The following is a 12720-nucleotide window of genomic DNA, read 5'->3' on the forward strand; positions in this document are numbered from 1 at the left end:
TTGTGTCTTGTTTTATGGCAGTGGATCTTTTACCAGTTAATGCGAAGCAAGTTAGTGCCAGCCAGCATCTAGTCGCCTTGTAAAAACACGGCGCATTTGCTTTTAAGTTGATGTAGGTAACAAATCGATAAAATTAAATTAAGGTCACCTCTAAGGACTTCAGCCATCAGACCGAGATAAGAACAACATCAACGTCGGAATATGACCTAATAGTCGTAATAGCTTCATGAGAATACGCACCTCAATATTTGGAATCCGTCCTATGCAACCTTTTATCAAACCCATCCCTAAGTACAGCACTAAATCCCCTAATAATTTCAAGTTTTAACCCGTACCATTACTCACCAGTCGCCACTACCCCCGAATAGTGGCAAACAATCCGTTTCCAAAATAAAAACTCTCAACCCACCGTTTCAAGTTTAATTTAGGACTTACTCCGGCAAGTTTAATTCTAATTTAGACTATTTAGCAGTGTTGTAAACAAGTCATTTTAAACACCTCGAGTCCAAGTCAAGTCATTCGTAAAATAACTTCAGTGCGAGTCAAGTCTTTGTAAACAAATCAATAGTTAAGTCATAATTATACCAAGTCAAACATTTTGATAAAAATAAGCGTTGGACTACTAAAATTGGCAAACTAACTCGATTACGAGCAATAATGAAAACACAACATATAGCAAGCAGATTGTTTTATGAAGAAAATTAAGATATAGGCCTGCTACTCAATTTTATAAAAAAAAACTGATAAAAACACTTTAGTTTTTAACAAAGTCATTTGTTCGAAAGATTTAAGTCAAGCCAAGTCATTTGTCCAATAGACTTCAGTCCAGGCAAGCCATTTTCCCCAAATTACCTAAGTCAAGCCATTCGAAACCAGTAACTTAAGTCAAGTCAAGTCATTGACAATTAAGTCATTACAACACTGCTATTTAGAACCCTATAAGATGTCCCACAGTTTACACTAGTACTATATCATGTTTTGAAACACCCTTTTTCATTTAATTTTACCACATAAACTAAAGAACTAAAGGCAATTGACAAAACACCAATTACACTCAGGGTTGCCAGTTAGGATTTTTTAAAGCCAAATTTGGAAATTTAGGCTTTTTTTGAACCTCAAATTAAATTTGGCTTGTTTAGGCTTTTTTCGTTTTATTCCAAAATGTCATGAGTGTTATGTTAAGAAGAGATCAAAAAAACACAAAAAGAGAAAAATTTGCGAAAACAAAAACTATTGTCAAGAAAAATTTACAAAAAGGGAAAAAATTAAGAAAATTTGCCACAATAAGAGTAATTCAATGTACCAGCATGACCATTTATTGCATTTTTTTATTGATTTAAGGAAAAACGTAGGCTTGTTTTTGGCCTTTTTTTAGAGTAAGTTTGGCTTTTTTTATTTTTTTCATCTGGCAACCCTGATTACACTCTAAAACAGTAGCCAATGTGGTGATTGTGATGGTTAGAAGCATACAGTTAAAAAGAATAATTAGCGCTTTCCTGTACTGAGAACTTGGGTTAATTGCAGCAATATATTACTCATCCAGTATGCTAGGTTACAAGTCGCTTAAAACTAGGCAATTTTTAGGAACAAAATATCACACTAGAAGTTTGTGAGGCGCAGAGCCGCAACTACTTGGCCGACCAGCTCAGCCGGTGCACTAGTTATTTTATAACGCTTTGTTCGGATGTAAACATTTAAATCATTTTTAAAAATTGTCATGTTGCCAACGAAACTAAAACCCAGGACAAACTACCGGTGCTAATCGAGTATGAAACAGCACAAGTTAGGTTTTAATTTCAGAGGCGGCATGACAATTTTTAAAGATGATGTTAAAAGGTTACTTTAAAAGAAACATTATAAAATAATTAATCCGAACTACACCCGCTCTTTTCAAGCAATCTGGTGCGCAAATATTGAGTAAATATCAGACTAATCGCGCAAATGACCAAAAAATGAATCCTTAAAAGAATCAAAAACATTCTAGAAAATAGTATATTAGATTTTCCCCCTAACTTGGGGGTCAAGGACATGTACCGCCGATGGGGGCTCTTAAGTTAAACAACAACAAAAAACTAAAAAAAAGTTATTTTATGCAACATTACCGTAAAAATTATTATTTGTGAATACTAAAAGTAATGATTAACACAGTAGCCTATAACGTTGGCTCAATAGAAGTTTCATTTGTAATCAGTTTGGTGCTGTCGGTATGTATCAACAAAATCAATAAGCGAAAAAGAAGTTGCGGAAAGTTTACTAATACAGTACCGGTACTGTTAATTTTACATTAAAATCAGCAACGCGGGGGCCTACTTTTCTGGGCCACCGGTGCATTACACCGACTGACCGGAGCAGTTACGGACCTGTACCTGAACTTAGTTGTAGTTTGGTATTTTGTTCTTAAAAATTGCTTAGTTTTAAGCGACATATAACATAAAATACTGGAAGAGTAATATATTACTGCAATTAACCCGATTCCTAGTACAGGAAAAGCGCTAATTATCCCTTTCAATTGTATGCTTCTAACCATCGCAATCATCATATACTGTTTTAGAGTGTAATTTGTGTTTTGACGATTGCCTTTAGTTCTTTGGTTATGGTTTGAAAATTAAACTATAAAGGGTGTTTTGCAGAAATATGATAGTAGAGTACTGGTGTAAACTGTGGGGCATCTTAAAGGTATTTGCCAATTAGAGGTTGTATGGTTAGCTTGTTTAGTTTATTTCACACAGAAAGTCGCAGAGTAAGACTATAGTAGGCTGTTCTGGCTTATGGCTGAAAGACAGAGGCGACCAGTGTTCCTGTAACGCGAAATTTGGTCCGGGCCCAAAACTGATCCGGTCGGATCAAAGCGCTGGAACAGCCGCTAAAACAGGTCCGGCTAGGCCAAACTGGTCGGCCTTCAAAATCGCCTATTTATCCTTAAAAATGTCATAAGAAGCCTGGAAAAAGTCCAAATGGTTGAAGTAAACTATGCTATAGAGCAGGGGTGGCCAACACGCGGCTCACGAGCCGCATGCAACTCTTTACCCAGTTATATGCGGCTCTTACGTTCATTTTGCACCTTTGATTTTTTTAGAATCTTTTGATTTCCTTTGGTTAAGTTATGGATTATTGTCGATTTCGACTCCGACTGTTTTCCTTTTTCGCGCAATCGCATTGTGGGAGTGAATATGATGGAGTAGTGATAGGCCATTCATTTCGTTCCATGTGTGTGTAACGTATGGCTCTTAGCAGCTAACCAAGTAGCAAATGCGGCTCTTGGTATCTGATTGGTTGGCCACTCCTGCTGTAGAGTAAATATAATAAATATTACCGTAAAATCGAAAAGAAATGGGGGGGGGGGGGATGGGATAGCGTAGAGCGTAGTAAAAAATGACTTGAACAATAGAATATCCCAAAAGCCGATTAGAGTTTCTTTATAATTAGTGTTTCGATAATTTATTTTCGTTTGTACGGTAATATTTAGTATATTTACTTTAAGCGTAGTTACTTTAACCATTTGAACTGTTTGCAGGCTTTTTATCAGATTTTAAAGAATAAATAAGGGATTTTAAAGGCCGGACCAGTTTTGGCCTAGCCAGACCTGTTTTAGCGGCTGTTCCAACGCTAAAATCGATCCGACCGGACCAGTTTTGGCGCTTGATTACGACCGGACCAATTTTGGCGTGACAGGGAACACTGGAGGCGACCTCTCTCAAAGAGAGTAGAATTAGATACAAGGCATATAAGCAGGCACCAGAAGTAGGGGGATTAGTATAGAATACAACAGAACTATGGTTTGGCAGTTATCGCTTACGCAAGGTAGAGGTACAGAGCCATTACACTGGTATGATTTTTTAATATTCTATCAAATGAGGTTTGCCAACAGGCCAAATGCAATAAATTTGTTTTTTGTACATACCGGTATCACAATATCACACTTTTTTCTGGGGGGGTCTCATATTGTTTTCCGCTGCGCAAGACAAAACATGTTTTTGGATCATAACTTTGGTCTGTTTGGTATAAAAATATAAACTTAATCCAAAATAAAATTTGCGACCGTATGTAGCCTAATGGTTTGCTACTTTTTTGCATCTACACCAATAACAGAAAATTGTTAATGCCTGAAGCAGCAAGTCATAAGCAATGCTTAAGCATGCTGGCATTTAAATCATCATGTTGGAAACTTAAGTCGAGTCTATACATTTTATGTGCGTGGGACAGTCTAAGACTAGTCATTTTTTAGTTTTAGCTTTAAAAAATCAATTATAATTCCCAAAGAAATAGAAACTCTTGTGCAGATAAAACAGCTTTCTAACACTATTTCTAAATTAAATGGGCTACATAATAGGTATGTCATATTGGTGATATACCGACCAATTAAGCCCTGTTTTCATTTTAAATTTATTAGTATATTCTAGTATCCTTGTAATACTTCGGTCTTGACTGAACATAACAGCAGTAATTGCGGTACCCAACCACCTGCGACCACTAAACGTATGTAGGCCTATTGTGTATTATTTATATAAATAGATAAATTTTATTTTGATCAAACCTGTAGTTATAACGTAAAGGAAACGTTGCCAGGCTCCAGTTAAAATAGTGATAATCATCAGTGGTGTATTGACTTAAGTCAAACTTGAATAAGGTGCACTTAGGTCACTCTTTTCAAATTACTTGACCTAGGTCTTCGGACAAATGAATGAAGTGTTTTCATTAAGTATTTTGTTATGTAAAATTTGATTAAATATCCTAATTTTTCTGCATAAAACAATTTGCTTGTTATACGTTGCAATTTTGTTAATCTTTAGTATTTTATCGTAATCGAGCTAGTTTACCAATTTTAGTAATATATTATTTAATTTTACGACAACGACTTGACTTGGAATTGACTTGCTATAACTATGACTTGAATCGGACTTTTGATTACGATCCTGGTGATAATATTTGTTAGATTTGACGCATTGTCAGCACCATAACGTTTTTATTTTCTTTTCTTTAGGAAATTACTTAACAAAGCACGCAAAGAGTTAGGCAACAACTTCAGGAAAGTATAGGCTATTTAACCGGAGCTGGTCAACCTTCAAAATGTCCGCAAATTCCAATAATGACGTATATAAAGGAGAAACGGTGAGTGATGGCGTGGAGAATAACATACACTAAGACCTAAAAAGCACCAAAAACCGAATTATCTATAATGCCATAGTATTAAAACAAACGAAAGTATAACCAAAAACGCAGCACATCAAATAAAAGCCCAAATCGTCGGAATTTATCCTAAACTTACCGTTCTACAACCTAAATTCCCTACTTTAACCTGTAAAGTTTGGTCGCTGATGTTTTTTTCAACGAACTGTTTGCCCTTGTTTAGGTTGTGGATGGGTAATGGAAGGGATTGGCATAAGTCATTGGTGGATTATTTTTTTTACTTTATTTCATTGGAGTCCTGTTTAAAAACTCAACATAAGAAACTTAGAATCTTCCTATATGCGCTGATAGCATATAGGAAGGAGCATAATAGGATTAAATATTGTGTTTTTTTTAGATCTACCCTACTAATGCTGAGTTCTTCGCGGGCAAGACAATCGGAATAACTGGAGGAACTGGATTTGTTGGCCAAGGGATCATTGAGAAGCTCCTCAGATGTTGTCCAGATGTAAAGAAGATCATTCTTCTAATTCGCAATAAAAGGAATCAAACTCCAGAAGCAAGATTGTCGAGTCTCGTGAATTTACCTGTACGCGTAGGCCTTTAGTACAAAAAATACACGCAAATATTGAATTGACACATTTGTTTGCCGGTCTAACTGTTGATTTTTAGCGTAAACGCATAACTGTATAGAGTGTAGGTATTTTTTAATCGTCAAATATTTTAGGTCTTCAGAGTTCTTCGTCAAACGCAACCTGACTTTTCAGCCAAATTGTCGTTCGTTGCTTTTGATCTTGAAGCACATGATCTAGGATTGAGCGAGGAGTCCATTAAAATCCTTCAAGACGAAGTCGAGGTGTTCTACCATTGTGCGGCCACCGTCAGGTTTACTGAGCACTTGAGGTTAAAACTTTGGCCCTTAAAATCAAATGCCCGAACTACTTTCTAATAATTCACTTATTTTTAGGAAAGCGTTTGAAGTAAATGTCCAGGCCGTTCGCAAATTATTAAGAGTTGCAACTGGAATGAAATGGCTTCAGGCATTTGTATATATGTCAACAGGTGTGTAAAGGAAATGACAATGACTATTGGTGCACAACATGCAGGTAAAGTGATTGCTGTATGATGAAAAGCTGGTTATGACAGGTTAAGGGTGAGTGAGTGAACAAAACTTGTTTAAAAATGGTCAAATAACAAAAAGTTTGAGGTTGATTAAGGATGTTAAGATTATGGGCTTTAATAAAAAACATTTGGGCTTTGATAGCAAGTTTTAGTACCGGTATTTTTGTTTTTTCTTTCGGCTTCAATTTAATAATGAAAAAGCAAGCTAATCATGTTAATTGGAAGTGCTGCGTAGGCTACCTTAAGTTAAATTAGCCACGTGGACACTTGCGTAACATTTTCACTTGAAATGTTTTTGGCTTTAAACAAAAAATGCCTTAATTTCGTTTTTTGTTAGCGTTCGTTCACTGCAATCGTCACGAAACCGATGAAAAGTTTTATAAAGTTGGAATCGATTATCTCGACCTCGAGGCCTCACTCCGGTGGATGGACGATGACCTTGTAACCAAGGTCACGCCGCAACTCCTTGGAAAGGGGTAAAACAGTTTTTTTTTTCATGATTTACTGCGAGTTGCTTTTCTAGCCTGCTGCCCTGCTTGCATCATTGATCGACAGATTCGGCGAGTCTACAATGGCTTTCGGTATACTAATGATACGTAGGCCGCAATCGTTGGTCAAAATCAGTTACAGAAGGGCCAGATCTCAGTTGTTAACACACATATGTATGTGTATCTTTCATTGAATAATAATATGATACTGTGGATCCCCTTCAATATGAAGTTACTTGTACAAACGTGTTGAGCAAGCATTATGGTTGGTTCTCGACTCGCTCCTCTCTGAACTTGTGTAAGTTGGTGGAGCGACGGTCCCGGTATGACCGGAGGTCGTGAGTTAGAACCTCACTGCAGACTAGTCATTTTTCTAGACTGTCCTGCTTGAATTATTGATCGAGTTATCTAAAATGAGAATGAAACTCACGACCCTAAGAATGCGCGACTGTATAACTCTAATGATAAGGCTATAGCCTAACCCTAAATTATAGGTCACACTCACACGGGGATAACAAGATTTTTTCAACTATTTAAACATAGATTAAAACTAACTGGATCCTATTAGTTTTAAATAAAAAATAGAATCGCAGAAATCGCGAAATTTAAAAAAATAAACCAAATTGTCTAAAATAGTCGTACAAGGTATTCTCAACAAAATGAGCTAGAATCGAACTATTTTAACAACCGTGTGTACGCCGTCATATTGAGTGGCGAGTGAGATACTTTTGTACGAGTGTATAACATTTTGTGTTTCGATTAAGGGCAAATACCTATACGTTGTCCAAGGCGCTTGCTGAGGATGTTTTGGCAAGAGAAGGCTTACATCTTCCAATCTGCATCGTCAGACCAAGCATAATAATCTCAGCTTACAAAGAACCTTTGCCGGTAAATGTTATTGTGTGTTGGAATTAGCAGTCTCTCGAAAAACTAGTGTTTTGCAAATATTAGTTACGGTATGATTTTAACAAACATTATTTTGTTTCCTATTTTGTTATTTATTTTATATTGTCTGGATAATAGCGTTTTAGGTTTCTAAGAAAAGAAAGCTGCAGTTGTCCACATAAAATTCAACAATGAAAAAATACGAAGTTGAGAGTCCCCAACTGCAGATAATAAATTAAAAAAAATACCTATCCGGTATAAATAGAATAAATAAACAAAATGATTAATTAATGTTTGCGATCAAATTCTAAGATAAGCGAAAAAAATATATCTGTTTGCATTACTTTTTATGTCTGTCTAACTTACTAAACTGAACAAAGCATTGGTTTCACCCAGAGAATATGGAACGTGGCACTTTCAGCACCATGTGCAAAAAGTGCAAACTTCGTTATATTAAACTATGCGACTTTTACGTTTTTCTTTTTTGCGAACTTTGTGCAAACAAAAGCTTGCACCTCATTAACTAGGTGCTACTTGTAATCGCATCTCTTTTTGGTCAACGTGTTGCCTTTATCTCAGGGTTGGACCACAAATCTCTACGGGCCCACCGGTCTTGTTTTTGCGTTCAGCAAAGGCATTCTACGATCCTTTCCCATCAACCTAAAAAGTGTAGTTGATATAGTTCCAGTTGATTTCGTTGTTAACGCCAGCATTTCAGCGGCCATGAAAACCGCTTGTGACAACAACAACAAAAACGAAACTGTAGCTATTCTAGCTGATAAAGAATTAGCGTGGACAGATCTCACAATGCGTCGTAAAGAAGGTACGATACACACGATACACATTAGGCATTGGGCAAAACCCTCGCGGTAATAAATGTTTAACTCTGACACACTTCTCTTCGTATATTAGAAAAACAAAAGTTTCATTTCACAAAATGCAATATTTTTTAGTGTTATAATATAAACTAGATTTGCCCAACATTCAAAAAGCAATACTCAATTGCCAGCTAAAAACATTTTTCAACCTTCAACCAAAAACTAAAATTACAGTTCTAATTTGACTAATCGTTATCTTTCAGAATGCTTTTATAGCTTTTGCGAGGCAATGCCGAATCTTGATGCGGAAAATAGAATTCCGATTTACAATTTAACGACTGGCCAAAACAACCCGATGCGCATGGGCCGATTCGGTAAGTGTTGGTCTTTTTATTTTTTAAATCCGTATAAAATATGAGAGATTCATTAATACTCGTGTACATATGTACAACAACTCTGATCTAGTAGATAAAACAAAAAATGAAAAAAAAACTTGATTCAAATAAAGTAAATTTGGTCAACTATTTCCAATGAAACAACCTTAATTACCATTTGCAGTTCGTCTCATGGAGCAATTGTGCAAAGAATGGCCTCTTGACCCAATCAGATGTCAGTTTATGAGCTACTCAACCAGCAAGTAATTGTATAACGAGTCATACAGTGTGCGCGAGAAATTGGTGGGATGCAAGATTTCAGTCTGGGCGTAGGCTGGATCAGTTTACCAATGAATAAATATTGCACGGGCTTCAGGGGACTAAAAATAGAATAACCTTATCGACAGAACAATGCACATTTTAGAATGAACAAAATTGGACTAACACTTAATGGGGTCGGAATAACGTCTCAATCAGAATAATACCTATGAACCCATCAGAATAATCCCTAACCCGAATAAAATTTGAACAACCTAATCACCTTCGCTAATTGTTTTAACCCTAACCCAAATTCTAACCCACACCACCCGTAGACTCACACAAAGTCAAACAGTACGGTCCCAGAACGATGGCGCCCAATCCCCCACTTATCCTCTCCAACAGGGGCAGATGCAGGGGGTCATTAGGCCACGCCCCCCAAAAAAATATTTTGTCAACTTTTAATCTATAGTTTTCTATACCATGGAAAAAAAACGCCATTAGCGCAAAATTCTATCCATTTACACAACGATATTGTCAGTTTCAATAAAATTTATTTAGGTGAGTTTGGATAAAATTGTGGCAAGTGGGCGCGGCCTCAAAAGTTTAAGAATCTTTTGAAGATCGAACTCTAAACGGTCAAGGTATTATTCTAACAGGTTTAGGTCTTATTACGACTATATTAGGTGTTATTCCGTCGTGGTAATTACCTCTGTTGTGGTAATTAACTACCTCTACAGCCTATTTGATTTTGTCCTAGGTCCTAATAGGCCTACTATTTTCCGCTTTAAATATTTATGATTTTTTACCATATCTTAAATAATTGTTTCAAAGGCCAAGGTAAATTTTAAGTTCACTAATAAAAGTTTTTCACAAGCTTGACAAAGAGTGTGGCTGGCCAAACTTTTAATTTATTGTCATTTTTTACAACTAATCAACGAATGTTTGGTAAGCTTCTTTTCAAATTATTTGAAAAAATGATTTACTTTTCTAGGATGATATTCAACCTAAACATTTTGGTTCGTCAGACGATTCCCGCAGTTTTGTACGATGCTTACCTGACGCTAAACAACAAAAAACCCAGGTAAGTATAGCGCTGAGTCAAAGATGCGACAATTAAATAAAGTTTTTTACGTTCCGTTTGCTTGTCACGTAAGTTATTTCTCGCCCTCCAAAACATATTGACATAAAACAATGTTAAAGTGAATAAAGTAGAACAATTATAATATATAATATATTGTTGTGAGCATATATATAAATAATATGCATTTAGTCTTGTGTGCTCGTGTCAGTGAAGCTTAATTACAGGACTACATCTTGTATCACCAGGTTACGGCAAGTGAACAACACCCTGTTAGCAGGATTGGAGACCTTACAATTCTTCTCAACGAATGGATTCGTATTTGGGTGTAGTAAAGCAAATAATTTGCAGAGATGCCTAACGCCAGCCGACCAAGAGGTTTGTAGACATTGAGTTATGCTATAATTGTCTGACTGCAATAAACCCTCGGTTTGATTGCATACAAAAAAACCTCGGTTTGATTGCATACAATGACTATAAAAGTTCTCTTTAACGAGGCATACTGTATACCCAAGTGAGGGTATACAAAGGATATGGAGATTAGGTTAGTATCAGTATATACCTACATTTATCCTGACATATTTTGTACATTTTTGACCTTTAGAATGCACAGTAGTCGATGACCCACGTGAAATCGGTCTGTTTTTGTTGCCTGATAAAGTAACCAATATAAACACTTATTTGAATAACAATTGTTTAGTTCATATCTGATCCATGAGGACAACAATGCAATACCCCAATACCTATCATGATTTATTGTTTAAACTACGTAAATGCATATTTTTCGTGCTATACGCAAATATTATATGTATGTGTGTATTTTGACACGGTTTTTTAAAACCTTTTCAACCAAAAGGCCCTGCGAGTACCTATGTATTAATAACTTTTACTTAATAGTGATATAGAAATAGGCTTGCCATTTTTTAGAAAGGTAAATCCGGGACGCACATTGAAAACTGTAAATAAACTTAATGTAAACTAATACGAAATAATTTAAAACAACAAATTAACTTAACGGTGTTGCGGTTGTTTTATATTTTGTCAGGGAGTATTTTCAGGGACCTATTTTTAAGGTGGTTTGTCTAAGTAATTTAAATTGTAACCGAAAGTAATTTTCAGTAATGTGAAAAAAATGAGTCGGGTAAGTACTTTCTACAATTAAAGTAGGATGCGGCCCTCGTGAAAGCACCAACAATATTAAACGTTCATGTTGGCAAACGCGCTGTGTCCATAACAAATTCGTTTTCCCCGGACCAAACCATTCTCAACAATAGGCAAAATTTAAGATTCCATCAAGGTGGCCTTTTTTTATTACATATTATGTTGTACTTTGCGTAACTAAATAGAGTCACATTCTTTAGCCTGTGTGGAAGCAGCATTTGATCGGATGGCGTGTTATAAATTACCGCATTTATATGCGTGACCAGGTTTTTTTTTAAGGTTTGGTTTGGGTGACCGTTAAGGAGTTTTAAGAGACCGCAAGTGCTTCATTCAAATACCAAAAAATAGCTACTGTAGTTACAAGTCCAAATTTTGGGAAACCGCTGGAGAAATTTGGGGGACCGTTTTGGTAAACTAACATTTTACAGTTTGTTGAAGCAAAATTGCAAATAATTCCTGCTTATTTGAAATGAAACGGCTAAATACGGCTAAGCACGTCAAACATATTTTACGTAACGAAAACCAGTGACATATATAAAAAATAAAATAACCACTCATGGTTCGCATTGCGTAATATTCAGCAAATACGCAATCCTGGTACCATACTGCGTCCGACGTAATCTCGTTTGAAACTGAAAATTAGTTACGATTAAAAACGCCGAATTAAATGCGAAATTTTGCGAACTCGACCTAAATTTTGCGCGGTAACATACTTCAAGAAGTTCTTGAACCTAAATGGAATTATAGTTTAAGTAAGGCAATGTACGTAATTTGATTTTTATTTCCACGCAGTTAATTGCTATTAAATTTTTTTATACAATGCAACAAAGTATGTAACCAAAAGCGGCTAAACCGGGACGTATGGCAAGCCTATATAGAAAGGCAGTATATAATTTTCGAGATTGAATCACACTTATGCGTTTGTTTTCGTTGAACCATACGCTATTGGTTAAATCACTCACAGACCTTGTTTTATAACGCCAAGTTTTATATCAGAAATTTGTAACGTCTACTTTTTTTAATTCTTTGTTTAAAATCTTCCTTCGTGCATTTCTCTTCGTGAGGTATAGCCTACGGAGTTTTTCAAGTCTTTAAAGGCATACAACGGTTAAAACGTTTAAAAGGCACTTGACCAGAATATATTTACAAATATAACAAGGTTAAACTAATTATTTTTCTCATTTAGGCTAACATCATTATTTTTTGCCACAATGCTAGTAAATGTATGGTCTGTTTCGGTCGGGCTTTATGAATAGAGCATTACTTTTTTGTAGTCCTACCGTATGGACGCCAGCAACCTAGATTGGGCTGAACACTGCAAACAGTATGTCATTGGAATGCGTGAGTTTCTCGCGAAGGAGAAGATGGATGGATACCCACAAGCCAGACGAAAGCTTAGAAGGTAA

At 36.0% G+C, this 12720-nt stretch overlaps 1 protein-coding gene across 1 annotated transcript; it reads left to right on the forward strand.

The window, feature by feature from the left end:
- Positions 1-14: 14 nt before the first annotated feature.
- Positions 15-12720, forward strand: LOC146140827 (fatty acyl-CoA reductase 1-like). The gene is made up of 12 exons (XM_083392715.1): positions 15-50; positions 5546-5716; positions 5855-6030; positions 6095-6189; positions 6587-6725; positions 7502-7625; positions 8202-8445; positions 8704-8814; positions 8999-9077; positions 10067-10156; positions 10402-10531; positions 12589-12720. The coding sequence occupies exons 1-12, from the start codon at positions 15-17 to the stop codon at positions 12718-12720; spliced, it is 1527 nt and encodes a 508-aa protein (XP_083248841.1).

The sequence above is a fragment of the Ascidiella aspersa genome, chromosome 6, assembly GCF_963924565.1.
Source record: "Ascidiella aspersa chromosome 6, kaAscAspe10.2, whole genome shotgun sequence".
In the NCBI taxonomy this organism is placed as follows: Eukaryota; Metazoa; Chordata; class Ascidiacea; order Phlebobranchia; family Ascidiidae; genus Ascidiella; species Ascidiella aspersa.

What these genes read in the sequence shown, in the direction of transcription:
- LOC146140827 (XM_083392715.1), top strand. Translation starts at nt 15, where the DNA reads ATGGCAGTGGATCTTTTACCAGTTAATGCGAAGCAA. An exon ending in CGAGTCTCGTGAATTTACCT is followed by an intron (nt 5,717 to 5,854) that starts GTACGCGTAGGC and finishes CAAATATTTTAG; the next exon opens with GTCTTCAGAGTTCTTCGTCA. An exon ending in AGGTTTACTGAGCACTTGAG is followed by an intron (nt 6,031 to 6,094) that starts GTTAAAACTTTG and finishes ACTTATTTTTAG; the next exon opens with GAAAGCGTTTGAAGTAAATG.